This window comes from Gossypium raimondii, chromosome 7, assembly GCF_025698545.1.
Source record: "Gossypium raimondii isolate GPD5lz chromosome 7, ASM2569854v1, whole genome shotgun sequence".
NCBI lineage: Eukaryota > Viridiplantae > Streptophyta > Magnoliopsida > Malvales > Malvaceae > Gossypium > Gossypium raimondii.
This window is the reverse complement of record NC_068571.1, coordinates 47385805-47413780: the sequence shown is the minus strand read 5'-3', so window position 1 is coordinate 47413780 and position 27976 is coordinate 47385805. Positions and strand designations below refer to the sequence as shown.

Below are 27976 nucleotides of genomic sequence, written 5' to 3'. Positions count from 1 at the left end.
AATGTGATAGAATTAAAATTGAAGTACCAATAAAAAGTAATCACGAGGTTAAGTGAAATGGCGAAGGTTTTATTCTATTTTTATTATTAAAATAAGAAATGAAATCAAAATTATTCTTCTTATTATTAAATCGGCCAAGTTTTTATTATTAAATTTAAATAAATGGTTTTATTATTATTAAAATAAGAACAAAATTACTTTGCAATTTGATTCCGATTTTTATTATTAAATTTAATTAATTACATTTATTATTATTAAAATGAGAAAGGAGGTCAAATTCTTTTACATTTGGATTTCATTTCAATTAACTTTATTATTATTAAAATGGGTCAAAATTCCTTTGCATTTTGATTCCGGTTGATTTCTCAAAACATTCGATCATTTATTCCTCAAACATGAATCATAAAACTAACATGGATTATAAAATAAATTCAGCCATAAGCTAAAGTTGAACTTCATTTTGCCATGCATAAAGTAAAAGCACATCTTTAAATAGCAGAAGCACATCATTAAATAGCAAACTCTTGAATCCTTTTGTTTCTATCATTTTAACTAATTTCTATGAATTGATTTGGATACTACAAACCTCTAAATGCAAATAAGAGTCCTTAAAATCACTAAAAACTATTGCTCTTTAGTATTTTCTCTTTCCTTTTTTACATTCTAAACCATGCTTAATTGCCAAGTTTCATCTTTTTCGATGCTTCTGTCGCAAGAATGTAACCACCAGCTGCCCTAATTTTCTGATTCTCCACTGTTTGGTAGATTTCTCAGTTAAATATTAACAGTAATTGTTGTATGTTAAAGCCTCTTCTTTTTTTTTTTTTTCTGAATAGCATTTAAACACAAAGAAGCTTGTATTAAATCACAAATGAACAGGCCAAATGAATGTATACAGCAATGTGTTATGGACTGATAAGCCTACCTTGTTCTTCAAGCTAATTAATATCTCCGGAAAAATCTGCCCAGGTTACTTACTTTAGTCCGGTTCGCACCTGAAATAAGACCAACCCGAACTTGAAAATTACATGGAAGACAATTCAATATGCAAATCCAAGGATTATAGGTAAGTTTTTTTGTTGGTTGGAAATTTACACACTTAATACTGCACTTGAAGTCATTAAAATGTCACATTTGCTCAAAATATAGATAGAGCACGAGTAATGAATCAAAAGGCTGGATGAATCACTAATCTGACTGGGAAAAAAGTGGAAAGATGTTTCTTGACGAAAATGTAGTTCCGAAAAGGACCTTTGGCCCATTGATAAGACGCCATCGGTACAAATGTGACACTAGTTTTAGCTTATAGTTCAAAAAGGATACCTTTTAACCTTCCAGCATTGTACAAAGCCTCTTCCGCAATGGGCCTCCATTGCTCCGCACATGAGTAGTTGATTCCGAGACCAACACTAAGTCCTCTTAGAAGATGTACCGTACGAAGAACAGAAAACAATTCCTCTGGAAAAGACTGGCATAACCAAGAAAAAAGAATTCAGTATAATCACAAGAAACAAATCGAAAATTTTTTTTTTTTGAAGAGGTTACATGCACAATTATAAGCACAATTACAATTATAATCAATACATCTGAAGAACTACAACCAAAAGCAACATTAGAAAGCACAACCTGACTGATGATCGGAATATATCCAGACCTAGTCCAAAATCAATTAGGACAGAGCTCACACATGGTGGAACATAAACCAGAAAAAATCTAGACTGAAAAGCCACACATGGTTTACATAGGGTGGGACCCAAATCTAGAATCTCAAAGTTTCCAGGAATTCAACCTTACCATTAAGCCAAAGGCGAACAAATAAACATTAAATGCTAAATGAAGGGACAAATCTTGTAAGAATGGGTACTCTGAATATCATCAAACAGTAAGAAAGAACAATGATCAGCTTCCCTTACCTGTACACCGATTTTTTTTATGGAAGCATCTTCTGAGAATGGTTGCAGCATTACCACTCCTGGGGGGAGTTTTGTATCGAACATCGTCTGTGCCAACCGAAGCAGTTCCTGCTGTTCATTCTTACAGTTGCTTACAGTATCTATCCCAAGTTCCCTAAAAGCAAATATAAGAAAATTGAAACCAATTAGATATTGAAAAAGTTAAGGATAACAACGTCAAACCAACAGCTATTAAAGTTATTCATAGATTCATGTTGACCATCCTGCAAGTTGCCTATTATTCTTATTCTATGCAACAGAAATGACACAACCCGGAATTAAGTTCTGTTTTTGTCTGGTCAACCAACTGAAATTTGTATTGAAAGGTTACTAAAAGCATAGAAACACCTATAGCTTTCTGTTGCTTTTACAGGATTACTATCAGCCATGGCAAGAACCAAATCAGCAAATCCAAGCCTCAACTGGTCTGGTAGATCCTTCACTTGCCCGTAGTCTAGCAAGGCAACCTGACTTAAGCAGAAAAAGAAAAATGAAATAGTCGCACAATCAGCATGGAGAGTTTGAAAGTTACAACTAACAATGCTCAATTCAATCAGAAGTATGCTATATGGAAGATTATAAATGAATAAGAATTGGAAAATGTAGAAATCCAAAGTTAATCCCTACGATTTTTAAGGATTAGTTTCCCTAGTTTCCTTGTTCGAATAAAGAAAATAGGAAGGTTTTCCCAAGAATTTTTCTTCTCTTTTTTTTAGAGATTTAATTTGATTATATCTCAATATGAGGGATTTGATTATTACTAGAATTAAGAAGGAACTAGTGACAAACATGTCATTTTGTCCTATGAATTCTAGCAGCTTCATGTTTATGGAATAAGAAAATTTTGAGGGTTAAATCACTTTTTAAGGCTTGATCTTAGCAACTTTTTCCACATTGGAGTCTGAACTATTTTTACCTGAGTTAGGCCCAGAACTTGGCAACTTTTCTCATATTGGTGCCTGAACTTTTTTTATTCAAGTTAAACCCTAAACTTGGCAATGGTTCCCACACTGGGGCTTAAACTTCTTTTGTCCAAGTTAGTTAAAATAAAGTTCAAGCCCTAATGTGTAAACAGTTGCCTAGTTAAGGCCCCAATGTAGGAACAATTGCTAAGTCATAAATTGAAAGCGAAAATGTTGATAGCTTACTAACAACACTGACAGCTTAGGCAGATAGATTCCTAACAGCCTAGCTTGACCAAATAGCATGATCTTAGTAATTACTGATTATTAGGGACTTTTGAATTATGTACAGCTTACTAGTTTCCTTAGATAGGCCTAGATTGCCTGTAAATGTATTTTTCCACCTCAATTCAAGAGTAAGAATCAGTTTTATCTCTAAACCTTTTTCTAAATTTTGAACTCTCTTGAAAATACTCAGGTTTATTCATGGTATTAGTGCTATAATTCCAGATTTAGAGGTCCAATTTCGATTTTTTTTAAGACTCTATTAAACGCTAGAATTCAAAATTTTGGTACTTGCACACTTAGCCCGTACTTTTATTCTCACTGCCACCTATAAGAGATCCTTAGCCTTATTTTTGGCAAAACTCAAAAGTTCAGCAGCCTCTCTCTTTGCGGTTCAGTCTCACACGCCGCCAAAAGGATTTTCACATTCATCCGCATGCCAGCACATGAAGCACACCCCCTAGAGGTGGTCTTTCCAATTATTGCCGTTGACTTCCTCGTATTATTTCCTTGGTTTTTCCAATTAATATAAATTTTTTGTAGCATTTAATTTGAATATACATCATAAATGAGAAGAGTGGATTAATAATTTCTCACCAATGGGCTTTTGCAAAAGCCAAAACCTGGATTTTCTAGCTTTTTGGTTTGGCTCGAAAAGCTAGTTTGAAGGTAAAAGTTAGTCGTTTAGCAATTAGCATTGCTTATGAGTTGAAAAGCTGATTTGGCTTGAAAAGCAAGTTTGAAATGCAATGCTAAACAAAGCTTTAATATTATTTCGGTTTTGCTATCTCTAGCAACCAATCTAGACTGGCCTCTTCATTGGTTAGATGTAAAAAATGTTTTTTTTCTCAATGATGAATTGGAAGAAGTGAATATGGAAATCCTATCGGGCTTTGATACAGGAGGCAATGCAACCAAAGTCTGTAAGCTTAGAAAGTCTCTCTACAGTTTCAAGCAATCTCTTAGAGCATTGTTTGACAAGTTCACAAATGAAATTAACAATTATGGGGTATTCCCAAGGTCAAGCTGATCATACCTTATCCACAAATTTCTCTCCTAATGGGAAAGTTGCTATTTCATTGTTTATGTTGATGATATTATTGTTGCTCGGGATTATACTAAAGAAATCAACTACCTAAAAGAAGTACTTGCTAAGGAGTTTGAGATCAAAGACCTAGGATCATTAAAATATTTCCAAGGTATGAAGGTTGCGCATTTAGAGGGATTTGATTATTATAATTAAGGAGGAAACAGTGGCAAACTTGTTTTCATTTTTCTCCCTTGAATTCTAGCAGTTTCATGTTTATGGAATAAGAAAAATTACAGAGTTTTTCTCTTTGAAATTCTTCATCTCTCAATTCTATTTCATCTTTGCAATTCTACAGAAAGAAGCTTATAATAGAACTTAAAAATTTAAAAGAAAAAAGACAGACAACTCACCTCTGAACCTTTACAGATCAGTATATTTCCGGGATGGGGATCTGCATGGAAGAAACCGGTCTTTAGTATCATCTGTCCATAAGCTAGTGTCAAACTCTTAAGTATATTCCTGCATTCACAAGAGTTACTTCATTTCAAGTTCAAACAAAGAGATAAATGCAGTAGAGTATAGCTGGTCCAGTACGACCAAATGAGACAAGAGACCCAATAGTCTCTTTGGTATTTAAGATGCTTACTGCTTTGCTGAAGTTGCCATCTTACCACCAGGATTTATTCCTCTTTTAGCCATTTCATCACCAAGAGTCAAGATTGGGACTCCGTCGATATAGTCCATCACTAAAACCCTCCTGTTTAAACAGGTAAAAGTCGCATTACGGAAATGACAGCACTGTAATGAAGCAATAAAACAAGAAAAAAAACAATATAAAATGCATCATCAAGAAAACATGAAGAAAACTCGACATAAATACAGAAGGAGCCGAGATCCGTCATCCCTTTGTCTCAAAAGCCATTCCTCATTTCCTGCTAAAGAATGCAGCTTGATAGTCTATCAACTGTATTATTGTCCTTCCAGGATCCCAATACCTTTAACTAAATAGGTAAAACGTTACATGGTTTATCCATCGTAGAAAAAAGCGAATAGGAGGTCAAACCGGTTGGACTATCTATTTTGATTTTTTCTGGTTCAGTCTTTAAAATTTTCCAATTCAACTTATAAAGTTGAACTGCCAAACCAACAGATTCCTGGTTCAACCTGTTGAATTAGCCGGTCTGGTTTTTAAAGCCCTGGTTTTATCTAAAAAGCTAAAATATTATAAGGGTCAATGATGCAACATTAACCTGGATAACAAACCTCATTACTAACTCGCTGATAAGCACGCAAATTTAAAAAGACAAAATGAGTGAATCTACATCGGTACAGCCTTTATGCTTGTCTATTAAACCAATAAAGACAACACCAAGTCCTAAACTACAACACGTAATGCATTTTCAAACATCTTTTCCACATATCCTTGGATAGTCCTAGGACAAACCTGTACAAGCAATATGAAGAATTACAACGAAATGAACTTGCCTTGTAGCCAAACCCTGAAGCACTCTCGGAACCAGGACCGGAGTCTTTTTGTTATTCTCGTATAAGAAACGGCGAATTCTCTCCATAGCATTGACTTCTCTTAGAAAGTCAAACTCATATCCGATCTTGACAACAGAAAGGATAAATAATTAATGACACGCAGAAGAACAAAGAAATCCAAATCCAAGTGGAGTGATACTCTCACTTTACATAATCTGAAAAGTACATAAAAGAAGGATAGATGTGTTTTGCAAGGAACATCAGTGTGAATACAGATACCTGTTTTCCATTTCCTTGGTAACGGAAAACAGATCAAATTTGATATCAGTCTTTTGAATGTACAGTGCAAATGCTTGCAAGTTACGGATGTCGGTCATCATAAGATCCTGGATTCCCGGATGTTGCACCTGCCATAAACTTGAATGGTCAAAATCACATGGACATGTGAGGCTTTAAAATCATTTTCAAGGGACTTACCTTAACAACAACATCGTTCTTATCACCTCTCAATCTTGCTCGATGAACCTAATTCAGATACGAACATATGTTAAGGTATATCCATTCGGTTCTTGTAAGCATTATCCTATTTCCAGAACCAGAGAACCCCGCAAAACTGTTAAACTTTATGGTAGCAATAAAACAGCAAATGTGCCATATCCTGCTGTATGTTAGCAAGCATGAAGCTTATTTAATGAAAATGTTCAACCTTCAAAGATTTTATATGTTTAAATACATAAACCTATACCCTTCCCAGCATGCTCATATAAAACTTCAAGCCAGGTAAAGAAATGAAAAAGTAATACCTGCGCAATCGATGCTGAACCGAGAGGATTTACATCAAAATTCTCAAAAATTTCACCGATGCTTCGACCAAACTCCTTCTCTAAAACAAGTTGAACAGCATCAAATGGTGTTGCTGGGGCTTGATCACACAAAGTAACAAGCCTTTTCACCCATGCTGCTGGGGCTAGGTCCGGTTTTCCAATAATCTGAGCAATCTAATTCAATTCAAGCATCCACCAAGCAATTAAAACAGAATCATCAACAAATTACAATATATCACCCTACCGATGAACAGCATCCATGACTTGATTATTAGGAATAAAAGTAGTAAAAGTTCCATGGAGTCCCTTGTACTATGAGTCAGATTGCATTTTAACCTCTCTATTAAAAAATTAGGCATATTGGTCCCTATATATTAGATCAAAGAGCAACTAGTCCTTTTATTAAAAGTTTCATCCATTTCTACTATTAAAAACTGGTCATTGTACGTCAGCATGAGGTACACGTGGCACACCACGAGTATTTGTCTGGTTATTCCATCAGCCACGCCAGTTTTTAATAGTAGAAATGGATGAAGTTTTCTACAGAAAGGATCAATTTGCTCTTTGACCTAACGTACAGGGATTAATTTGCCCATTTTTTGAGTAAAGGGGGCAAAACGCAATCTGACTACTAGTACAGGAGTCTCCATGGTATTTTTACCAATAAAAGTATTCAGTACCAAAGTGAAAAGGGAAACATCAGTAAGTAAAACAGGATTTCAAAAGGAACATAAACAAATTTGAACATACAGGTAAATTTCAGTCTTTAATTGAACTGAAAGAACACAAAAAGCAAATGCTGTGCAGTTTGCCAATAGCTAAGAACAGTAAAATCAACAAAAGGAGCAATCAATAAAAATCAAACAATACAAAAAAAAAAAGTAAAAACAGACAAACCCGTTTAAATTTGAACTGAAAGAACACAAAAATCAAAGACTGTAATTTGCAAAGAGCTAAGAACAGCAGAATCAACAAAAGGGTCAGTCAATAAGAATCAAACAGTACAGAAAAAGTAAAAACAGACAAACCCATTTTAATTGAACTGAAAGAACACGAAAGCAAAGGCTGTAGTTTAAAGAACTAAGAACAGCTAAATCAATCAATAAGAATCAAATAGTAAAGAAACTAAAAAAACAGAAAGAAACCCATTTAAATTTGAACCATTTTCAAACCAATCAATGTGTATACCTTAAGGAAAAACCCACCAAGATCATAACACATGTTGCTTTTGTGGATCCTTCACAAAACTCACTCGAAGTTGAAACACCTATCATTTCAACAATTACCCAACAATCAAAAACTATCAAATTAACAAGAAGAAGAAGAAGAAGAAGAAGAAGAAGATAAAGAAGGGACCTTATAGCCAGTATAAATATCAGCTGCTCGAACCCAGAATTGAAATGAACGATGCCAAGGTCTTAAATGAAGAGAAACCTTGTCTTGAATCTCTTTGAAATCAAAACCAGAAGCCAATGCATTCATTTTAATTTCCCTCAATTTTGAATAAAGTAATGAAAAAAAAATTCAAGGACTATGGTTTTTGAATAACATAAAAGAACTATGAGTTTGGGTTCTTATTACGGGACCCTTAAATGGTAAAACTTTACATAGACATGAAAGGGTGAAGTAAAGCAACAGCAATTAGTTCAACGGTTAAAATGTGTCTATAGTACTTGTACTTTTCAGAAATTAGAAATTTAGTCCTTGTACTTGTATTTCTAAGAATTAATCTTTATACTTTTTAAATTTTAAATTTCAGGCTCAACTATTAACATTGATTTGTTTTTTTTAGCTTGTTGTTATGACATTTTAAAATACAAAAACTACTCACTTAATAGTTAGTAGCCATGTAATTAAAAAAATGTTATAATTAACTTGAATTTAACCAAAAAATTTCTACTTCTTCCTTGTCTTTCAAGGCCTTGCTTTGGATGTACTTCTTTGTTTTTTTCCAAGTACACCAATGGGAGCATTTAATAGTGACAAGTGACAATCAAATGAAAAGAAAAGAAAAAACTACTCCATTAGACACTAAATTATAAGTAAGTTTTTATTTTAGTCACTTAACTAAAAAAAAGTTATAATTTGGTCATTGAATTAATTGAAAGTTTTCATTTCAGTCATTAGGTTGTTAAAATCAGTATGACTCTCTTTGTTTGCACCAATCGAAAGCTCTCATTCTCCTTCTTTTCTACAATTCAATCTTTTTTTCATAAAACAGCTTTGAATGTCATGAATCTGCGAACCAAAATACAAACAATTTTCTTCTCTGATCTCTAACATTGACTGTCAAATAGACTTGGATTTAAAGTATTTTTTCTACTTGTTGATGGATATTGATCCATTGTATCGATCGTCAAATCGTCACTTGGAGTTTGCTACTCCAACTTTAAAAAAAAAACCTAACAACCCAATGATTTAAATAAAAAACTTTTGAATAGTTCATTGACTTAAATAAAAAAAATTCAAATTGTTCAGTGACCATTTTATAACTTTTTAAAGTTGAGTGATCAAAACATAAAAGTACTAATAATTTAATGACCTTAGATTAGTTTACCCAAAATATAATTAGGAGACAACATTCGGTTTTTTGACCAATTTTTTTATTAAATAGACTTAACTAATTATAATCTACAAAGATTAATTCGATCAAATTAGAGCTTAGGAATCGATGTAATTGAACCAACTTTTCATTGATCGGTTTGGTTGATTAATTAACTTTAGCTGACTTTAGTTACTGGGCTTAAATAATATACATTTATTTTATATATTTTTTAAATATATTTTAAAATTAAATTATGCTATTAGTCCTTATACTTTACAAAAGTTGTGGGTTTAGTTATTGTACTTTAATTTAAATAATTTTAATCCTTGTACTTTTTAATCAGTTAAATTTAGTCCTATACTTTTCAAATTTTAAAATTTTAGTCATGACCCAAACCGTAGCAATTAAATCTGCTTTTGTTGAGTTCAATTCTTGGGCATATACTATGCATATAATTACATATTTAATCCATATTATTCAATTGGATCCTTCTAAATTGTTATACTTTCAATTTTGAAATTCCACCTTTATACAAATGACAGTTGTTAACCTATTAATTGGATTTTTAGTAAGTAATATGTGAAAATAACAAGTGACATGACGTTACATATGTGATAATATATTTACCATATCAATTTTGGAAATAGCAAAACTTAATAAATTTAACAATTATTGTTTGGCAAGGATTAAAATTAAAATTTTGAAAAATATAGGAACTAAAATTGATCAAATTAAGTACATGGATTAAATCCACAACTTTCAAAAACTACTAGGGCTAATAGCAAAATATAACCTATTTTAAATAATCAAAAATATTAAATTAAGTTGAGTTTTTTTGGTCAAAACGGTTTGAAAATTCAAAAACCAACAACCGAACAAAATAACCAACAAAAAAGAATTCATAATTGGAAAGACAACCTAAACCGTCTAAACTGAAATCGACTGAACCGATTGGGTCAGTTTAGTCAAATTTCTTCATTTTAACCAAAAATTGTTCTCCCCTAAAAGTAACAATCAAATCAATGCAATCATTTTATTTTTTATTTTATCATTACAACAATGGGAGTAGAGGATTATAAATTTTGAACTCATGTCATCAACATGCTAGAGACAAAACTACAAACAAATCTTACTATTTTTCAAAATTTGTTAATTGCATTAAATATTTACAAATCATTATCAAATCTAAATTCATATTAAAATTTAAAATATTTTAAACCTTAAACTATAAATATAATTCTAATTTGGTGACATGCAATAATTTTCGGTAAATTACAACAGAGGTCATCCACTATGATATTTCTTTTACGAGAATTAAGTAATAAACGTAGCTGTCCAAGCTCAAGTGAGATGTTTTGGGCCAATAACTCGTGCTTAAGCCTAACAAATTATTACACATTCCTTAAGCAAGTCCTTAAATTATTTTCATAGTTAAATAAACCGCTACCCTATGATTCTTCCCATAAAAGCCCTTGATTTTATCATTAAAGTAAAATTAAACTCTTATATTAATTTCCGTTAATGCAAGGAAATTATATACACTTTTAACACCAACAGAAACTTTAAAAGAGTAATCAAATTTTTCAAAAGAGTGATTAAGTGTGTTATATATATATATATATATATATGAGCACTTTCAACAAAATTTAAAGTATTATTTTGTTTTACTTTCAAGAATATTATTTTATTTCTATTTAATAAATTATTATTATCAAACTCACATCAACATAAAAATAGAAAGTAGTTTAAAATTTAAATTAATTTTTTAATATAAAAATCAAGAACTTTCGTGGGTGAAAATGATTACAAAAATAATATAAGAGATCCTTTAAACAATGTATATTAATGTAAGGGCATATTATCCAAAAAAAAAAGTTGAATTTTAGTGGTTTCCTATCTTATACTCAATGTACGATATTGTCGGTAATAATGACATATCAGTGTCTTTAATTTGGGACATGTATATTTTTGTTGATCACATTTTCATGTCTTTTCAAAATATGTTTTTTTAAAAGGGTAAATTATACAAATAGTTATTTAATTGTAAAAAAATTATTTTAGACACCTAAAATAAAAAGTTTGTAATTTAAACATTTGTGTTATATAATTTGGTCATTTTGTCATTATCGTTAAAATTACAAATAGTAACCTAACGTGGCAGTTAAAAATTAGTATAATAACAAATTTAATCTTAAATTTTTACATATTATATCAATTTAGTCATAATTTTAAAAATTGACCATCAAAATTTACAAATGGCCTCAATTTGATCTTAATTCTAAAAAATAAAGAAATATTTAAAAATACACAAATGTTTTTTTTAAAAAATTAAATATTATATTAATATTAAATAAAATAAAAACCCCACCACCACCACTCCCGTCCCTCTCCCTCTTTGCTGCTGCAAATTCATATTAGGGTTAATTGAAGGAAAATGGAAGCTGTTTTGGAGAAGTGAAATGGGTCAGGAGGCGAAAGAGGAGTGGTTTTACAAGTTGGAGATATAAAAGGATTGGTTTTGGATGGGATCTTAAGTGATCTTGTTAGTGGAAGTTTATAGAAGGAAACTAGGGTTGATTGGTGCCGTAGACGGTGTTGAAATATGTAGAAAGTGTTCTGATAAGTTTCCCAGTAAAGAAAAAGACTGGGATTTGCAATTACAATGCTTCAAATATTTTTGGTATGAAATTTAAACTAGAGGGGTTCATGAGTTAGGTTCGGGTCAGATTTAAGTATAATTTTAACATATTTTATGTCTGTCTAAATGCGGGTCAACTCGAAATATGATATTAACATAATTTTGTCGAAACTCGTCTATATTTGCAATCCAAACTCATTTTAGGCCTGCTCATATTATTTAAAAAAATTAAAAAATATTTATTTTATTTTAATATTTAATAATTTTATACATTTTTATTTATTGAATGTTTTTATATAGTCATATTAACATTATTTTAATATTTACATTAGAGTGGCATTATATATTTAGTATAAGTTTATTTTTTAACTGGATCAGGCTCGAGCTTGATTCAAGCCCGAGTCTGACCCATATTTTAAAAGGGTCTAATTTTTTTACCCAATCTTATTTTTCAGACCCAATATTTTTATACAAATCCTCTCAAAATTTGGACGAAACTCGACAAAAAAAATTTAAAACCATATTTTTTGTTATTGTTTAAAAAAGTAGGTTATTTCAATAGTTTTTATCCACCTAATGTTGTTGTGTTGTTACTCTTTTGAGTACAAAACATTCAATAAAATAATCGTACTGTACTGCTAGTTTAGAAAAAAAGGTTTTATGCCTCATGGACGGTAGTGGAGGAGGGAAGGAGGACGGGAAAGATGGTTGGGGGATTTTTATTTTATTTAATATTAATATTAACATTAATATAAAATTTTAATTTATCATTATATTTTTTGAAAATATTCTGTATTTTTATATATTTCTTTGAATCTTTTATAATTAGGATAAAATTGAGATCATTTGTAAATTTTGAGGGTTAATTTTTAAAATTGTGATTAAATTGATATAATATGTAAAAGTTGAGAGTTAAATTTGTTATTATACTATTTTTTTAACTGCCATGTCAGCATGCTATTTTAAAAATGACATAATTTCAAATTTAGCCCACAACTTTTACATTTTGGGGGTCAATTTTACCCATTTTTAGCAAAATTTGGCCCTCATTCCTTTAAAAAGAGTCAAATTGATATTCTTCAACGAAAATACTAACTAAAATATTAAACTTTTATTACTTCAATCTGCATGGCAATCCACTACTCCATGCTAATTGATTTGAAATTCATGAACTTTTATGATTTTTTAATTTTATTATTTATTTTTGAATATTTTATAAATTTTAAAATTATTTATTGACATAATATATATGACAAATAGTGTTGTGTCAGCATGAATAATTTAATGATTATTTTATAATTTTTAAAATTGAGTAATTAAAACATAAACTTGTTAATAATTTAGACCTTGGGTGTAGTTTACCCTAATTGTTTATGTATTGAATTTTTTTTACAACTTTATACGCAATAATAGACGGGGACCGCATCCGCAAGAGACGGGGACAGGACAAGAGTCCTTTATTTACTTATATTCTATTTGGCTATTGGCCATCAGGAGATGGTTGGATGGGTCTGGGGTTGAGTTTTAGTAAAATATTAATATATTTTATATTTATCTAAATTTGAGTTGATCTAAAATACGTGTTCAAAGTTTTATCCAAGTTTATTTGGCTTTATAAGTGATTAATCTAAATTTATTTTAGATTTACTCATATTTTTTTAAAATTTATATTTATATTATTTTAATTAATTATTGAATACTTTTATATATTTTTCATTTATTAAAATTATATATAGACATATTAACATTTTTTAATATTTACATTATAACATTATATTACTATAGATATAGTTTTTATGTGATAGGAATTAAATAATATATAAAATTAACATAATATATTATATTATAATCATAGAAAACGGGTCAGGCTGGGCTGGGCTCGGGTGTTTTGAATGTTGAATCCTGAGCTTAGTCCATAACTTAAGCAGACCTAATTTTTTGTCTAATCCCGTTTTTTCGAACCTAATATTTTTACCAAATCCTCTCAAATTTTGGATAGGTAGCCCCGGCAACATTGGGTTTTTTTTTGACAAAATTATAGAGGTAAATTTTAAATATTACAATATGCTGTAAACTTTTCTTTTGTATCAGGAATTTAATCCTTATACTATTATTTTCGAGAATTTTGTCTAGTTATTTTTCAAATTTAAAAATTTAGGTTCAGTTGTAAGCACTGTTAAAATTCTTTTTTAAATTCGCTTGTGTAACATTTTAAAACTAAAAATAAAAATAAAACTCACTTGGTAACTATGTGATGAAAAATGACATTGTAATAGATATGAATTTAATAAAGAATTTTAACAGTATCAACAATTTTTAAAAGTCACGTTAGTATTTTAATCAAAATAAAATATTTAGACTAACTAATAACATTTTAAACATAAAAGAGCCAAATAATAAAAATTAAAGCATAAAATTAAATCTTAAATCTGAATGTCTGAATGTAGTTTAGGGATGGAAATTGAAATTTAATTATTATATTAATAATGTAAAATATATATAATTGCGTGTGAAAGAAGAGAAGGTCTTAGGGCTTCCTTTTATATATATAGTAATATAGATTTTGCATCATATTTTGCTTTGTCTTGCTTTCAATTCATTTTTTACTAATGATTTCTTAACTTTAGTTTATAAAAATATATTATAAAATATAATTTTAATACATGAAATTTAATATATGATATATTCATTTCTCTATTACAAGACTTGATTAAATTAATCTCTCTTTGATTAAATGGATCAATTTAGTCTCTTATTATGATGTTTGTCATTACCCATTCACTACTCAGTTACCCAATTGGGTCTTGACCCGTAATCTACGTGGTTCGCATCTTGAGTTCACATGTGAGGTGTTCGCGTCCTTTCACGGGCTTGCGCGATGTAGGTTCGCACCACCATGCAAACAAACCCACTCATAGAAAACACGTGTTAACCTTAGAATAAGGTGTGTGTTGGCATGCATGTGGACCTAAATACGACACCACATCCATGAACAATAACCATATCATATAAATAGAGAATTTAATATTTACACTAAAACACTCAACATCCCTATTCGATTAAAGAGAATCAAATAATGTCAAATTGGAATAAAATTAATATTTACTATCTATATCATTCATTGTTTAATAAAGTTAATATTTTTAAAGTTCTTATGGTTCTATAGATGAAATCTTTTCTTTGGAATTGAATAGCAATTGAAAAAAATGAAAACTCGGAATAACATAAATTAAAATGAAAATCCTGAAAATTATAACCTGAAATTAGGTTTAATAAGGCAAGTCTCCTTCAGGAAGCTCCCAATTATCTCCATCTTCTTCATCGTCATCCTTCTTACTGGTTTCCTCTTTAGATTGTGCCGAATCCTTCGGTTTCGGGCGTCTGAAAACAAGCAAAACAGATCATTCAATAAACTATGTTATTCGGATTTGGATGTGAATGCCTAATACCATTACGTGTTTGAATTTTATGTATTCGAAGGACCTTTAGAAAAGACAAATCTATATACTCATGTTCAAACATGCATCAGATATGGCTATGACACAAGTATTTTTAAGAAAAATGAAGAAACAAAAAGCTCTCATTGCCATCCATAACTTCCATATTAGTTAAAACCAATGTTGATTCGATTGGATCAGTCGGTTGAATGGAGAAGCGGTGATTCATCCAGACCTGTACTAGAATTTTTTTGATTGGACTAATAAGTAATAGTCGGTTGAACCGATTAAAAAACTGATAAAAAAATCAGAAATTCGGTTTTAAATTTAATTTAACCCCTTACAACTTATATTAAAAATTTACAATTTAATAAAATAGATTTGAAAATTAAAGTTCAATTGATAATACTATTAATATATTTTTGTTAAATTTGAATATTGTTTGATCTAAAAATTAAAGTCCAATTGATAACATATATTCAAATTTAATAGAAGTCAGTTAACAGTGTCATCGATTGAACTTTAATTTAAATTAGATAGTCAATTAGAAGTACTAAATTATTAAAATTAAAAAGCAAAGGGACTAAATTTCGAAAATCCAGAGAGTAGAGTGATTAGAGGCATAAATAGACCAAAAAGAAACCCGCAAAGCAAAACAAATGGGCCTAATTTTGTCTCCGGTGCCTATTCTCTCCAAACACTTGAAATTTAATCCTTTAAGATTTTAACTTCAAGAACTTAACCTCTCTACTTGGCTACTTTAAAATTGAAGTCCAATTAATAACAAGTTAATTGAGCTATGTTAAATTTATTTGAATATGTGCTATCAATTGAATTATAATTTTTAAATCAAAACTTTGAATATTAAAATAACATATATTCAAATTTATCAGAATTTCAGTAGTGGTGTTATCAATTTGGTTTTATTTTAATTTTCAAATCAGATAAATAGGTAGACTAAATTCCTAAAAATAAAAGCAGAAAGATTATATTTTAAAAGTTCCAATAATACAGAAACTCAGGGCATAATTAAACCAACAAGATTCTCTATAAAAGTTTAAACCAACCACCATGTATTCAAAAGAAAATTAGGCAACATGAAACGAGACAACTCACTCAAAAATAGACAATAGATACGAGAATTTTAAGGATATATATATATATATAGCAACATTGTTGTTGTAGGCAAAAGAAAGAAGGAAAATATATATATATATATATATATATATTTAAAAATTTAAGCATTAAAAACATAGAGACCAAAGTTTTGACATGGCAATGAGGCGGAGCAATCTTCGAGCAAATTGCATTTTACTTCTCTACTCAATAAATGAGTAATTAATAGATCAAAAATGCCATCTATTTTTACTATTAAAAACAGACTCTTATACGTGAAAATGAGGCATATATCGTACACCACATATAACTATTTGATTAGGCTAGTTTTTAACAGTAAAAATACATGATTTAAAAAAAAAACCAATACCGTCACTAACTTATCCATTTTCTAGGTAAAAAATAAAATTAAATCTAACTCCTAATATAAAAATTCCATGATACTTTTACCCTCAAATTTCATTTAATACTTTAGCACTCCACCTTGAAATAAGCCCTCCAGGAAAATAAAGAGATACATGTATTATCTTTTACAAAATTCAGCCCAATATATACATCATAAAATCTTATAAAAATAGAGGTATTATAATCAAAATATTAGAATTTTAAATTTTTAAATTTAAAAAAATAAGATTTTCAGAAACAGATTAATGATCAAACCCGCTCAAACCATCGATCCGATTAGTTCGATTAAAAATTTATAAAAATGGAAAATAGAAAAAACCGCTTTAACTAGTTCAACCACTAATTGAACCGGTTTTGTAATCCGGTTCAATTGATTCATACCAATTTGCGAGTCAATTAGTCTAATCTCTTGTTCCGGACCGATACTCGACCTATTCCAGGACCAATCAGTCCAGTTCCTAAACATAAAACTAAACAATTATAACTGAAAATATTAACTTGAAAATTTTAATAAATCGTCCATGTCTGCGAACACAAGAAAAAAAATCTGTGCAAAAAAAGCATATTCGAAAGCAGGGCCGGCGCTTCCAAACATGGTAAAATTATGATTTTAGTCCCTCTAAAATCAGTAAAGTTATAAATTAATACAATGATAAAAATTTCATTTCAGCCCTAAAAAAAATTCAAAATTCAAATTTGAAGATCAGAAAATTTTTTCTGCCTATTTAGTTAAAACGATGATCCCAATCCAGATTATGAAAATTCACCAAAACTACAAACATCAAAATCAAAAAACAGATAATAAACCCCAATACTGAATTTTTTTTTGTGGTTAAATTAAAAGCTATGAAAGAAACAAGGGAAAAAGGGGAAGGAAAGCTAAACCTTCTGCGGTTCCTTTTAGAAGCTTCTCTTACTTTACGCTTCTTTTTTTCCTGTGAGCTCTCAAAGAACATCCTCCTTTTGCATTCCTGTATAACACCGGCTTTAAACACGGCTCTCCTGAACCGGCCCAACAGCTTATCCTCCGGTTCGTTGTCGGCCACCACCACCTGGACGTTGTAGTGACCCGATTTGAAGAAAAGGGTATTGGCGTAGGCAAACGATGGGCATGTTATGGCATTGGTTTCTTCGGCCGGTGTGGTCAAACAGGAAGAAAGACGAATGGATGTTGATTTGGGGTCCGATTGAGAAACCGGCGGGGCGAAATTTGGTGGGTTTTGGGGGAGATTTGGTAGTGAATGTTGGGAAGGGAGGAGAGAGGAAAGTGATTTGGAGAGAGAAGTGAGGGAAAACGCCATTGATGCTGACTTGTGATGCTTCTGGCTTTGGCTCCCACTTACAATATCAATCTTTAAATTTTGCTTTACTCAAGTTCTATAATATTTGGGTAAATTACACTTATAGTGATTAAACTATTGATACATTTCATTTTTGGTCACTCAATTATAAATATTTACAAAACGATCATTCAAATATTTGATTTTATCTTTTTGATCACCAAAGAAAAGATGATGTCGCATATTTTACCATTGGCATAGTAACTTTAACCCTCAATATTTATATATTGATTTTAAAAATTAACCCCAACATTTAGATATCGTGTAAGTTGATTTCTTTTGCAATTTTTAAAACTCTTTCATCTAAAAAGCAAAAAAAAAAAAGAAGGTAAAATATACCAAAAATGAAAACAACCAAAAGTTCATCATAATAATTTTCATATTTTCTCATTATTTTAAATTTAATCCTCAATGTCATAAAGAAAAATAAAGCAGTAAAAAATAAATTATACAATGTATAAATATTGGTTAAATTTTTTGAATAAGCCTATACCGACACAATGTATACAAAAATAAAATCAATTACACCCTAAAATATTAAAACGCATCAATTAAGCTTTTGGCTAACAATTTCTATCATTGATCATTATTATGCTAACATGCTCGAGAATAAATCCGCACAAATAGATAAATAGTTCATCTAAATTTAAATTATGATTTTTGAAATTGGATCGATGATCAAATTGATTAGGCTATGAAATAAACTATTATAAATTCATAATTTTTTTTTAAAAATATTAAACTATTTCAACTAGGTCAACCACCAACTCAACTGATTTTTATCTCAGTTCATATTGATTCACGGGTTAACCGCCCCAGTTGACCGATTCAATCCAATTTCAACAATTATAATCTGAATGAACGTAATCTTTTAGTTTATATAAAAATTTAAAGCCGATGGTTCTTGCTTTAGTCTTTTAGATTATATAAAAATTTAAAGACGATGGTTCTTGCTTTTGTTGCTATAAACCCATTTGTTCAAGTTAATGTAAAAAACTTCTCTTATCATCTCACAATAGGTAAATCCCATAAATTTGAACACATGGCCATATGATTTAAAACCTTATCCTTTTATCATCTATACTAAACAAATTCATTATTATAAGTCTTGTTTTCTTATTTTAGGCACATGTTTAATCAAAACAATAAATATGTTTTTCAACATTATAATTTTACATCTTGCATCCGAAAATGATTATAAAAGCATATCAAATACCAATGTCACAACTATCAAATTAGATAGAAAACAGAAGAAAACAACGGTAAGAACTTAAAACCTGTTAAAAAATAGGATTTACCTATTGTAAGATAGCAAGAACTGCCCTTTTCATTTATTTTCGTAATTTTATAATGTTTTATAATTTTTATAATTTTTATATGTTTTAAAATTTGTTGTAATTTAAAAACTATATCCAAAATAAATCTACACAAATGGATTACGAGATTTGAACGAACTTGGATTTTCATTTGTCCAAATTCATTTTGGACTAAAATTTTTAATAATTTTATGAACACCGACATGGATTGTCACATCAACATCATAATGGCTAACTCAATAACCGTTAACAACACATCAACATAATAACAATGAACAACAAAAACCGTCAGTCAAAGGGTTTAATTGATAAAGGACTGAGAGTGATAAAGGAAGAGAGCCTTTTATGAGTTTTTTGATCCGAAGTAAACAAAGTAGATGAAGATTCACAATGTATGGGTCAGTTTTAATATTAAGTGCTTTTAACTCAAAATTCCAAGTGGATTATTCCTTTTTTGCTCAACTTTAATTAATATAAAGTTCCACGTAAGCATTTAATGAGGGACCAGTTTGCTCATTTATCTAATGTTTAATAACTAGTTTGCTCATTTTTAAAGTAAGGAGACTAAAATGTAAATTCAAAGTATAATACAAGAATTGCTATGGCACTTCTACCTACAAAAGAGAGCTTATAAATAGGGAAAAGTTATCATAAATTTAAACATTTTAAGATGAACCAACTGAAATAAACTGAAACAAGAATTTATATAAACACGAAGATGATTTCGAGCAGTTTATATAATTATATGCAAAATGGGAAAAGTTAAAATGTAGTGAGAAAAGACTTACATTGACAAGCAATGGATCTAGTAGTATTGAATATTGGAGTTGGGGACTTTGATTGTTCCTTTCGAAAGATTGGATGAAAGACTAATAGTCTTGGCTTTGAATGTAGTTTCGGTTGACTCTAGCGCTCGGGAAGCTAAAAGGGCCATCTCAGAATGTAGTTGGAGACATGATACAGCCATCTAAAATCAGAATTAAACTTTGGCATTAAACAACATAATGATTCTAATAAATCAACCGAGTAAATGAAATGCAGTCCTAGTCACTAAACTTGTCCGAGAGCCGGGCTACTAGTCTAAGCTCAAAAATTAAAAATAATATGAGCACTGTTTTTAGAACTAGACTGGATTGGCTGGCCGGACTGGGAACCGGCCGAGGTATTGGTCTAGAATAAGGGGTTGGACTGATTGACTAGTGAACTGGTTGAGCAAGGCTAAAAAACCGATTGAACCATTGGATGAACCTATTTTCTCTATTTGTTAAATATCTTTATGATTTTTTAATAATTTATTCAATTGATCCAGACAAACCGGTCGGACCAGATAAATTGGGAACCGGTGGTCTGACGGTTCAACCACCGGTCCAAACATGCCTAAATGGGATTGGATTAGCCATTTACAAAAATGAAAGAACTTGGACAAAATATTTAAGCATTCTTAAAAAGGCATAGATCAGAGAGATATCTCTTGAAACCGAAGCAGAGATGAGATAAGAAACTGAAAAAAGTGGTAAGAACTCTTTGCTTACCGTATAGCATTCTCTATCTGGGTCGGAATCGGCAACGTGAAGGGCCCATGTACGAATCCATTCAAGCCCTTCAGAGATTTTGATATTTCCTTCAACCAAGGAAGATGCTATAGAAGAAGGATGAACAGCAATGAGCACACATGATGCTGCAAAAAGGATAGCTCTCCTGACATATGCTTCTTTGTGATGGCACACCTCCCTGAGTTAACAAAATCGTGGAAAATGGCAGATCAGCAAATTATGTACGCATAAAGATTTGATGTATTATGAATAATAAATATGAACCACCATGAATGCAGTTGCATGCATGCACATACATCCATCATGACCATGAGAAAAATATCCGATGAGGTTGTCAATCTATATGTACTATTAGACGCTAGTCAGCTGATGCCATAAAAGCTACTGCGTCTAAGATCTGGAATCATGACAGGACATTTACATATTGATGTTTGAGTCAAGTACCTGGCTCTTAACATATCAAGAAGAAGAGGAGCCAATGCAGATGCTTCGGGATGCATGGAAGCACATTTCATGCAAACACCAAGCATATAGATGAGTTTTCCAAGGACAATAAAGTCTTGACCAAGCAAGTCAACACCATGTCTTTTCTTATCAAATCCCTGCATAGCTGGAAGCATAAATGCTGCCGCATAGAGAGGAAACTTATTCTGAGACCATTCAGTTTGGCTTTCTTGTATATTTCCTGATCTAAGGTTCCACCGGCGAGTCTTTCCTCTCTTGACCTGACCGGGTTTTAGTGGAAGTTCTCTTTCATTTCGGATCGACCAGTTCAGAAGGGTTCCCGTATCTGAGACCTCTTTCCATGATCCAGCGCCAGGAGGCCCTGTATTGCTAGGCAAGAACCAGGGTTGAGGTTCTGAAATGGTTGATATGAGGGGCCCTTTTTGATGTTTAGGTTTCATAGTTTTAGCATTAGCAAGCTCCTCTGCTGCCAGAGTCATGACATCAAGTATCATTATGCGTTGACAAACATCTACATTCGGTGAATATAATAGTTTGTTTAGGGTATCAAGAGATTCAAATGGACGTGTGACAACCAATGCTATCAAAGCTCTTTGCCGCTTCTCTTCAGCCGATTCTTCCTCGCCTTCTACAGCTACATCAGAGCAACGAACCTGTACAAGAGTTCGAACAAGATCACCTGCTAAATGTGTTAGTTCATCAGGTGATGCTCGTACAAGACTTTCAGCAACATCTAGAGCCCTCTCCACCTGCAATGTTAAAACATACATTACCAATTAAGACCTTCCACTAAGATTCTCTAGAAAAAAGTTAAATGTGTTCATAATCAATATCTGCCATATAACTTCCAACTAGGGAACAATTTCTAATATATGTTTAAGCTTATAAACCAAGTCACTTGAGCAACCAAAAGGATAAAAAGGAAAATAAAAACTCAATTAGGTAGCCAAAATCAAATTTTCTAGCAAAATTTACCCGAAGAGTCTTCATATTGCATATCAAATTTATACCTCATAGATACTGCAAACTGAATCATCTTCGTGAAGAAAAAAATGAATGGTGAACTCAAACCACTTACCCCATCAGCATCATCAGATTTCCTTAAGGCTCCAAGCACATCAACCAGCTGTGAAATTTTTCTTTTTAAATCTGTGTCATCATCTGTCAAGTCGTATGGCTGCAAAGAGGAGTCACATGAATCAGAATTCTCACTCGCATCATCATCATCATTTTCATCAGAGACCGATTCATAATTTAGAGTAGCTGGATCAATAATCTCATCTGGATCAACCAAACTGAACTCTGAGGATTTCTTGCTTTTACTCTTCACCCCACTTCCTTTCCCACCATCAGCTGCACGTGCTAAGTCTTTACTTAAAGTGGCGCTGGTTGACGTCCCTGTTTCATCAATTTGTTTTTCTGCATTTGAGACTGACAAGCTCCCTTTCTCAGAGGTGGTTAATCCGAATTCCCAGTCAATGGTCTCCCCATTGCAGCTGTCATCAAGATATAGAGGATTTTTTGGATCAACTACTTTAGAGAACACTAAAGCGATAGTGCTAGCCATTTTTCGCACTAGGTCTGCAGGGCTCTCCAGCCTACCTGTTAACAGTATTAGTGCAAAAGTAAGTGACCAGCTAAAATCCATGACAATTTGGAAGCAAAAGTTACAAGAAGTTACAGCTGACTCCTTGAAGAATTGAGTGCATTGCATCCTTTGTTTTATCTAGTTCCTCTTTGGACATCTTCTCCAGACAAAGGCCTAAAGCAGCAGTTATATCTGTTTTTAAGTTAAAGGGAAACAGAACATGACAAATAAAAAGGCGAGAAAGGAATGAAAATGGATGGACGGATGCAGTTGGAGGTGTTGGTATGGTTTAGAAGAAAATAACTAAAACAAGATATGAATCTTTGATTCCCCTGGTAAATTTTTAAGTTTCTACATCTTGCATGTTCAATAATTGTCAACCAAATTGAGAACTTTTAATTTGATTTGTGGAAGTAGTAAAGGATACAAGCTTGCTGCTCTAGTGGGGCTGATTGTACAAAGTCCCTTTTTGACCATACGGCAGCCAGGCGTTGCACTATGTCTAAGAGACCATTGGTGGCTTCGTGACCTTTAGTCCACGAATCTTTAATGGGTGAACATTCAAGAACAGCAAATTGCAAGATCCACTGCAGGCAACAAACAGGAAATACTTTCCACAGTAAAAACTTGTCAACAAACATGGACCTGAGAAAAAAGTATGAAAAACAAGATCAGCTATTAAAAGAAACAAAGCAGTACAATGTGCCATCTATATAGTGAATTTCTAAATTGCATGGATTTACAATAAAGTATAACAATCTGCTACACTATTTATCTATCTATTATAAAATACTTCTGTATCACACAACTATTTGCATGTAGCACAGCTCACCAAAAGAAAACAACAATATGATTACGGTTGGATATTCAAATTTCAAATTATTAATATCCAATTTGAATTTATTTATAGATAAATATACAGAAAGGAAGAGAAAAGAAACGTTCATTCTCCAATTTATTGTATTTCAGACCATCAATATGCATGCAAGTTATCCTAATTAGTGCTGTTAATTGTAATGATTCATGACTATAAGATTGTCATTCCTTCTGATTCTGAATGGCCTAGATGCAATGAAAGGAACAACCCAATTAAAATAATCAGCTACAATTGATCGAAGATATAAACTAGCAAATGTTCACCAACCTGACTGATGACTGAGATTTTAGTAACTGATGAAACAATATCCAAAGAACCCAGAAAGCTTCAATATCACTTGCATGCTCAGTTGCAAGCTGACGCAAAAGCTGTTCTGCAATTCTTTCAACAGTGTAGGAATCTGTTATTGCTTCCATTATCTTTAACCAAAATTGAGATTCAGGGTTTGACTCAAATACATCAGTGTCAACTACATCAGTGTTTGAAGATAAGCAACTTCGAACATGTCTGAGAACCTGGGGAGTTACTTCACTTAACAGCACATCTGCAAGCAATAAATGTAATTTACTTCAGTGTCAATTTCACCACCATCTTGCTTGCCTAAAGAGGAAAAAGAAAAAAGAAATTAAAGAAATCCCTATCAGCTGAATGTAATGTAATGAACAGAATACTTGGATAGCATGTCTTTAAAAGAAGCACAGTTAAATTTCACGTAGTTAATGCTATGTGACATTCCAAACTATAGTGCACAAACTTTCATGATTTCGGACCCTCATGCCTGTTTACCATAATTGTCAAATTAATAGCACTGAATGTTCCTCTAGAAATTTAACCCTACACCATAACCCTTGGATTTAAATTACACATTCCTTTTGCCTCTTCAAGATGAAGATCCTAGTATCACCATGCACAATCTTCACATTTACCTTAGCTTCTCCAGGTTCAACTTACATAAAAGTTTCATCATCTTTGGCAGCATTTAAGATGCAAGATAAATATTTAGAACTAGGAAATAGTAAATGCACAAACACCAGTATGTAATCAAATCACCGTATATGACATGAGATGCATTCTTAGATGAACAAATATTTCTGCATTCACAAATAAGAAACTCAGGTTATACCAAATGACACTCATCTATTTAGCACAGAATTACTTATTGAACTATCTGAAAGAGTGAGGAGTAAAAACTAAAGAATGGATGAGAGTAGAAAGTCACACTCATACAAATTGTTCTTCATTTAACAAAATCGATATATAACTCATAGTGGAGCACAAGTTCACTAAAATGGAGATGAATAAGCAAAATGAGAGAAAGAAAATCTAACACTACCGCTTGAAATATCTCGCTACCTGAAGATCCACGTCGAACGATGCGGGAAAATATTTCTCCAAGAAATGAAAGGTTAACATCCATCTCACTTTTATCAGTGATGGCCTGCCTTTCTACCAAGCCAATCAGAAGTTGAATAGTGATCTGCTTGAAAAACAAACTATAATGCTTTTGTAAAGGAAAATCATTAATAAAAGGCATTTTTGAAATAAACACATGGATAGGCAATAATAAATAAACAGAATAACTAGTGCCGCAGAAGTAAAGGATACTGTGATGAAAGTAAAGGCGGGGCTCTCAATCGTGCTTTGTCGGGAATACATGTTACGATATGTGCTACCCTAGACACAACTGACTTGAGCCTTTCATTTATAGTATCTTCTGAATGGGGTGAAACAGCTAAGTCCAAAGCCATTTTAAACACCCCATCATTGTCGAGAAGGCAAAGAACAAGCAACCTGTCATCAATTCAAAACATGTCCAAAGGTATGCTATGAATTTACTATCATATCTCATAATATGTTTCATAAGAATAAACAATGGAACCTCTTCAATAGTATCATTTTCAACTATTTCATATATGGTACAATGAATGATTACACTTATATACCAAATCCAATAAATTACACATATAGCAATCGATTTAAACAGAAGACCCAGCTTACCTTTCTACATTTGACTGAACAACATCAACATCGAAAACATCACTGCTGGTCAGCTGTAGGTGAGGAACCAAAACCTGTACAACTTCAGTTGAAAGTCCATTGACAAAGAAAACATCATAGATATGTTTCTTTGCTGAAAGAGGGAAACATGTGAGCCAATTGGAAGCAACATCTGCAAACAACAGATTTTATATAAGAAAAATAGTGGATTTGATTCTTGCCAAAGCAGTGATAACTTCGAAAAAGAATATAAATTACCAAGCAACAAAACACGAGCCAGTGTTGGAAAAGCAGCTCCTTGATAAAATGCCCTCCACCAATCATCCCTTTCATTTGCAGCATGAACTTTTGCAATAATAACCTTTAACAAAGCAGAAACACAAATAATGAAAATTCAAAGAAAACAAAAAAAAGGTTAATTAAAAAAAAACGAATATAAGAAGAAAACCTGGTCTTTATAATGCTCGTCAATGCTCCCTGTAATTCCATGATAGTAATACAAAAAAAAAATATATATATATGTATAAATATTTTAGAAACATTTCCCGACAATAATTGTTATAAGGTTAAAGAGAAGAGCAAAAGGAGTGACCTGAGAGAAGAGAGGAATCGATGGGGAAGAGAAGAACAGCTAAAGAGTGAAGAGCGCAAATCACTTGCTCGACGTGCTTTGCTCTTTCTATTTCCCTTATCACTTCGCCGACCTTCTCCATCACTTTGCTCTCCACCTCTCTCTTGCTCTTCGCCGCCGCCACCGCCTCCATCTCCACCGTCGCCGACTCCTATCAGTTCTCTGTTTCCGCCAAAGCCAAAACAGAATATTTCTAAATTATTGAAACGCTGTCGCTTGAACCAAGTCAAGTTTGTAGATTATGGAGCATGGAGTAAGGACCACATATTATATAGCCAAAACTATGATTTTGGTTCCTCTTACTCTGCGATATCTAATTTTCATATTTTAATTTAACATAATTTAATTCTTTAATTTAAAAGAGAAATTAAGTTATAAATTTTAATAAGAATTAAAATATAATTTTATCTTTGTATTAAGTAATATTTTATAACTTTTAAAATAAATTAAATTAAAATGTTATGAATTGAAAGGGAATGTACAATTTTATCATTATTTACTTATAAACTTTATATATTTAAAAAATATAATATATAATTTTTCGGTAAACTACCAAAATAGTCACTTTTGTTTGGCTCAGGTTACATTTTAGTCACTTATGTTTGAAATGTTACGTTTTAGTCACTTATGTTATCACGTTGTAACATTTTAGTCATTTGAGCCGTTAGTTTACATTAGCAATTATAACGATGGCTGATGTGTACGTTAAATCATCATTTCAAACAAAATTCTAGGTTAATTTATACAATCGGTCCCCATATTTTTTCGTTTGGAGCAATTTAATTTTTCTTTTATGTTTTTTAACTTTATTTCTTTTCCATTCTCTTATGCTTCTCCTTTGTTTTTCTCCTTCTCCATTTCTTTCAACGTAGTTTTCTATGTTTTATTTTTTGAACAATTTAATTTTTTTTAGTGAGGCGAGCTTGTGGACTAGTTACAAATGGAAAGCATAGAAAACTATGTTAAAAGAAATGAAGAAGGGAGGAAAATAGAGGGAGAAGCATAAGAGAATGGAAAAAAAAAGTTAGAAGAACATAAAAGAAAAATTTTAAGTTGTTGAAAATGAAAAAATATATGGACCAATTGTAGAATTTAACCTAAAATTTTCATTTGAAATGATGATTTAACGTGCCACATCAACTTACCGTTACACCATTGTCGACAATTAACGACTCAGTGACTAAAATGTTACAACACGATAACGTAAGTGACTAAAACGTAACATTTCAAACATAAGTGACTAAAATGTAACCTAAGGCAAACAAAAGTGACTATTTTGATAGTTTACCCATAATTTTTCTAAGCGGTGTCTACCCTTGATTTTATACTCTTATATCATTAGTTAAATCTAATTACTCGTAGACAAGAAGATTGAATCAAAATAATTTTATTAATTAAAAATGTTGATATGAATTTTTTTAAAAGTTATATTTTAATTAATCATATTTAATGGTTTTCTTTATGTTGGAAAAGGTGTCTTTAAAAGAATTATTTTTGAATTTTAATTAGAATAATTAATGATATTAGTTATTTGAATTAATTACTGTTTTTATCAAATTTGAATTAATTATGATATTATAAAAATAGGG

At 31.4% G+C, this 27976-nt stretch overlaps 3 protein-coding genes across 4 annotated transcripts; all 3 read right to left on the bottom strand.

The window, feature by feature from the left end:
* Positions 1–925: 925 nt before the first annotated feature.
* On the bottom strand, positions 926–8055 carry LOC105786500 (uncharacterized). The gene is given in 14 exon segments (XM_052633728.1): positions 926–995; positions 1324–1468; positions 1914–2067; positions 2301–2419; positions 4580–4688; positions 4816–4926; positions 5655–5779; position 5854; positions 5934–6061; positions 6132–6179; positions 6458–6652; positions 7667–7700; positions 7702–7745; positions 7835–8055. Coding segments are annotated over 14 exon segments (1392 nt in total). The 5' UTR covers positions 7961–8055; the 3' UTR covers positions 926–942.
* A 6680-nt stretch (positions 8056–14735) lies between these two features.
* Positions 14736–18185, bottom strand: LOC105786543 (30S ribosomal protein S21, chloroplastic). The gene is made up of 2 exons (XM_012613032.2): positions 17505–18185; positions 14736–15042 (listed from the first exon to the last, which is right to left on the bottom strand). Exons 1-2 carry the CDS (start codon positions 17918–17920, stop codon positions 14931–14933), a joined length of 528 nt encoding a protein of 175 aa, XP_012468486.2. The 5' UTR covers positions 17921–18185; the 3' UTR covers positions 14736–14930.
* On the bottom strand, positions 14736–26635 carry LOC105786528 (uncharacterized). 2 transcript variants are annotated; one of them, XM_012613022.2, is made up of 14 exons: positions 26349–26635; positions 26205–26233; positions 26015–26117; positions 25757–25928; positions 25364–25549; positions 25112–25251; positions 24026–24302; positions 23309–23526; positions 22975–23073; positions 22372–22895; positions 21273–22042; positions 20808–21006; positions 20064–20242; positions 14736–15042 (listed from the first exon to the last, which is right to left on the bottom strand). In XM_012613022.2, the coding sequence occupies exons 1-13, from the start codon at positions 26518–26520 to the stop codon at positions 20081–20083; spliced, it is 3051 nt and encodes a 1016-aa protein (XP_012468476.1). In that variant the 5' UTR covers positions 26521–26635; the 3' UTR covers positions 14736–15042; positions 20064–20080. The 2 variants fall into 2 exon arrangements, with proteins under 2 accessions (XP_012468476.1, XP_012468468.1); XM_012613014.2 differs by lacking the exon at positions 14736–15042 and having other exon boundaries at positions 19904–20242.
* Positions 26636–27976: the final 1341 nt, after the last annotated feature.

Bases quoted from the DNA above. Each gene is read 5' to 3' on its own strand.
- LOC105786543 (XM_012613032.2), bottom strand. From the start codon at position 17,920: ATGGCGTTTTCCCTCACTTCTCTCTCCAAATCACTTTCCTCTCTCCTC. The intron at 15,043-17,504 runs GTTTAGCTTTCC...GCTTGTTTTCAG, and splicing joins TCTAAAAGGAACCGCAGAAG to ACGCCCGAAACCGAAGGATT.
- LOC105786528 (XM_012613022.2), bottom strand. From the start codon at position 26,520: ATGGAGGCGGTGGCGGCGGCGAAGAGCAAGAGAGAGGTGGAGAGCAAA. The intron at 26,118-26,204 runs GTTTTCTTCTTA...GCTTTGTTAAAG, and splicing joins ACGAGCATTATAAAGACCAG to GTTATTATTGCAAAAGTTCA. The intron at 25,929-26,014 runs GTAATTTATATT...TGTTGTTTGCAG, and splicing joins GGCTCGTGTTTTGTTGCTTG to ATGTTGCTTCCAATTGGCTC.